Consider the following 2,066-nt stretch of genomic DNA (forward strand, 5'->3'; position numbering starts at 1 on the left):
CTTTCCCTAGGACAGTTCTTGAATGGCAGAATTGGAACCATAGTCAACAACTTTTAACTTCTATTCTCATGTCTCTGTGTAATAGAACTACGGTCCTGGAGAATTTTCTTGTTTCCTCTCAGATCTTAGACCCCTGGGCCAGCAGTGGTTGCACTGCCTGTACTTAATGTCAGACCCATGGCTGAAGCATATTTGCAGGTGGCCTTTGGTTTTTTTTTTTTTTTTTTTTTTTTTTTTTGGGTACCAAATGTCTTTATTTGAAGGAATGGTACAAATCAAAGAACTTAAGTGGATGTTTTGGTACAACTTATAGAAAAGGTAAAGGAAACCCCAACATGCATGCACTGCCTTGGTGACCAGGGAAGTCACCCCATGGCTATAGGGAAATTAGCCTGAGGCTTAGCTTTCATTATCACTGTCTCCCAGGGTGTGCTTGTCAAAGAGATACTCTGCCAAGCCAGATTCGGGTGCTCCCATCTTGCGCAAGTTGGTCACGTGGTCACCCAATTCTTTGATGGCTTTCACCTGCTCATTCAGGTAATGTGTCTCAATGAAGTCACACAAATGGGGGTCATTTTTGTCAGTGGCCAGTTTGTGCAGTTCCAGTAGTGACTGATTCACATTTTTTTCCAAATGTAAAGCACACTCCATTGCATTCAGCCCGCTCTCCCAGTCGTCATAGTCTGGTTTCTTAATATCCTGAAGGAAGATTCGGCCACCTCGTTGGTTCTGCAGCTTCATCAGTTTCTCGGCATGTTCCCTTTCCTCATGAGATTGGTGAAGAAAGTATTTGGCAAAGTTCTTCAAAGCCACATCATCGCGGTCAAAGTAGTAAGACATGGACAGGTAAACGTAGGAAGCGTAGAGCTCCAGGTTGATCTGGCGGTTGATGGCGGCCTCTGAGTCCTGGTGGTAGTTCTGGCGCACCTGCGAGGTGGACGCGGTCGTCATGGCGGAGGCTAAGGACAGGCGGCGGCGGCGGTGGCTGCGCGGCGCTGGAGCGGCGGCGGGGGCCTTGGGGCGGTCCGAGGACGCGGTGAAGAGGAGACGGAAGGCTGGCTATGGGCGGCCGGCCGGGATGGGGGACGAGCGCCGGGTTCCGTCCAAGCACTGTTGAAGCAGGAAACCCCGACGACTCTCGGCGAAGAACCTGGTTTTTATGACTAGTTCCCAGAATGCTGGGCAAGCTGAGTATGGAGTAGAGTAATGGTTATGGGAAAATATTTCTGGAGCCAGACTGCCTGGGTTCAAATCCTATTACTGCCACCTACTAGCTATGTGTCCTTGGGCGAGTGATTGAGCTTGCCTGTACTTAAGTTTCGTCTTCTGTTAAGTGGGTAGAGTAAGCAGACATCCTCAGCATTTTGGTTAACACTTGTTTTCTTAGTATAATTGTTAATGGTATTCCCTTATCCTCTCAAAAATGTATTGTTTTGGATGAAACACCATACGGTCACTCTAAATACAGGGTGAGAAGTGTACGTTCTGAGGTTATAAAAATTAAATATGTGAAAACTCTTAGATTAGTGTTTGTTAATATATGTATAGGCATCTATTTATTATTAATGATACATTGGATATTGCATTAATTTTCCTAAGGCAATCATAGCAAATTAGTATTAATTAGGTTGGTGCAAAAAAAATTTAATGGCAAAAACTGTAATTACTTTTGGACCAACCTAATACAAACTAGAAGGCTTAAAACAACAGGAATGTATTCTCTTACAGTTTGGAGGCTACAAGATGGAATGAAGGTGTCAGCAAGGTTGCACTCCCTACAAAGACTCTACAGAAGGGTCTTCTAGCTTCTGCTGGCAGCTGCTGACCCCTGGCAATCCTTGGTTTGTGATAGCATCACTTTAATCTCAGCCCCTGCCTTCACTTGGCTTTTTACCCTGTGTGTGTCTGTCTAAATGTTCCTCTCCTTATAAGGACACCAGTCATGGGATTAGCGGTTTATCCTAATCCAGGATGACATCATTTTAAGTTGATTACCTCTCAAAGACGTTATATATATATATATATATATATATATATATATATATATTTTTTTTTTTTTTTTTTTT

The 2,066-nt window shown here is 43.9% G+C and overlaps 1 protein-coding gene across 1 annotated transcript; it reads right to left on the reverse strand.

The window, feature by feature from the left end:
* Positions 1 to 284: 284 nt before the first annotated feature.
* Positions 285 to 1,164, reverse strand: LOC126961296 (ferritin heavy chain). Its single transcript, XM_050801493.1, has one exon. It carries the CDS (start codon positions 949 to 951, stop codon positions 400 to 402), a length of 552 nt encoding a protein of 183 aa, XP_050657450.1. The 5' UTR covers positions 952 to 1,164; the 3' UTR covers positions 285 to 399.
* Positions 1,165 to 2,066: the final 902 nt, after the last annotated feature.

The sequence above is a fragment of the Macaca thibetana genome, chromosome 8, assembly GCF_024542745.1.
Source record: "Macaca thibetana thibetana isolate TM-01 chromosome 8, ASM2454274v1, whole genome shotgun sequence".
Classification (NCBI taxonomy): domain Eukaryota; kingdom Metazoa; phylum Chordata; class Mammalia; order Primates; family Cercopithecidae; genus Macaca; species Macaca thibetana.

Coding starts and splice junctions, on each gene's coding strand:
- LOC126961296 (XM_050801493.1), bottom strand. CDS start 951: ATGACGACCGCGTCCACCTCGCAGGTGCGCCAGAACTACCACCAGGAC.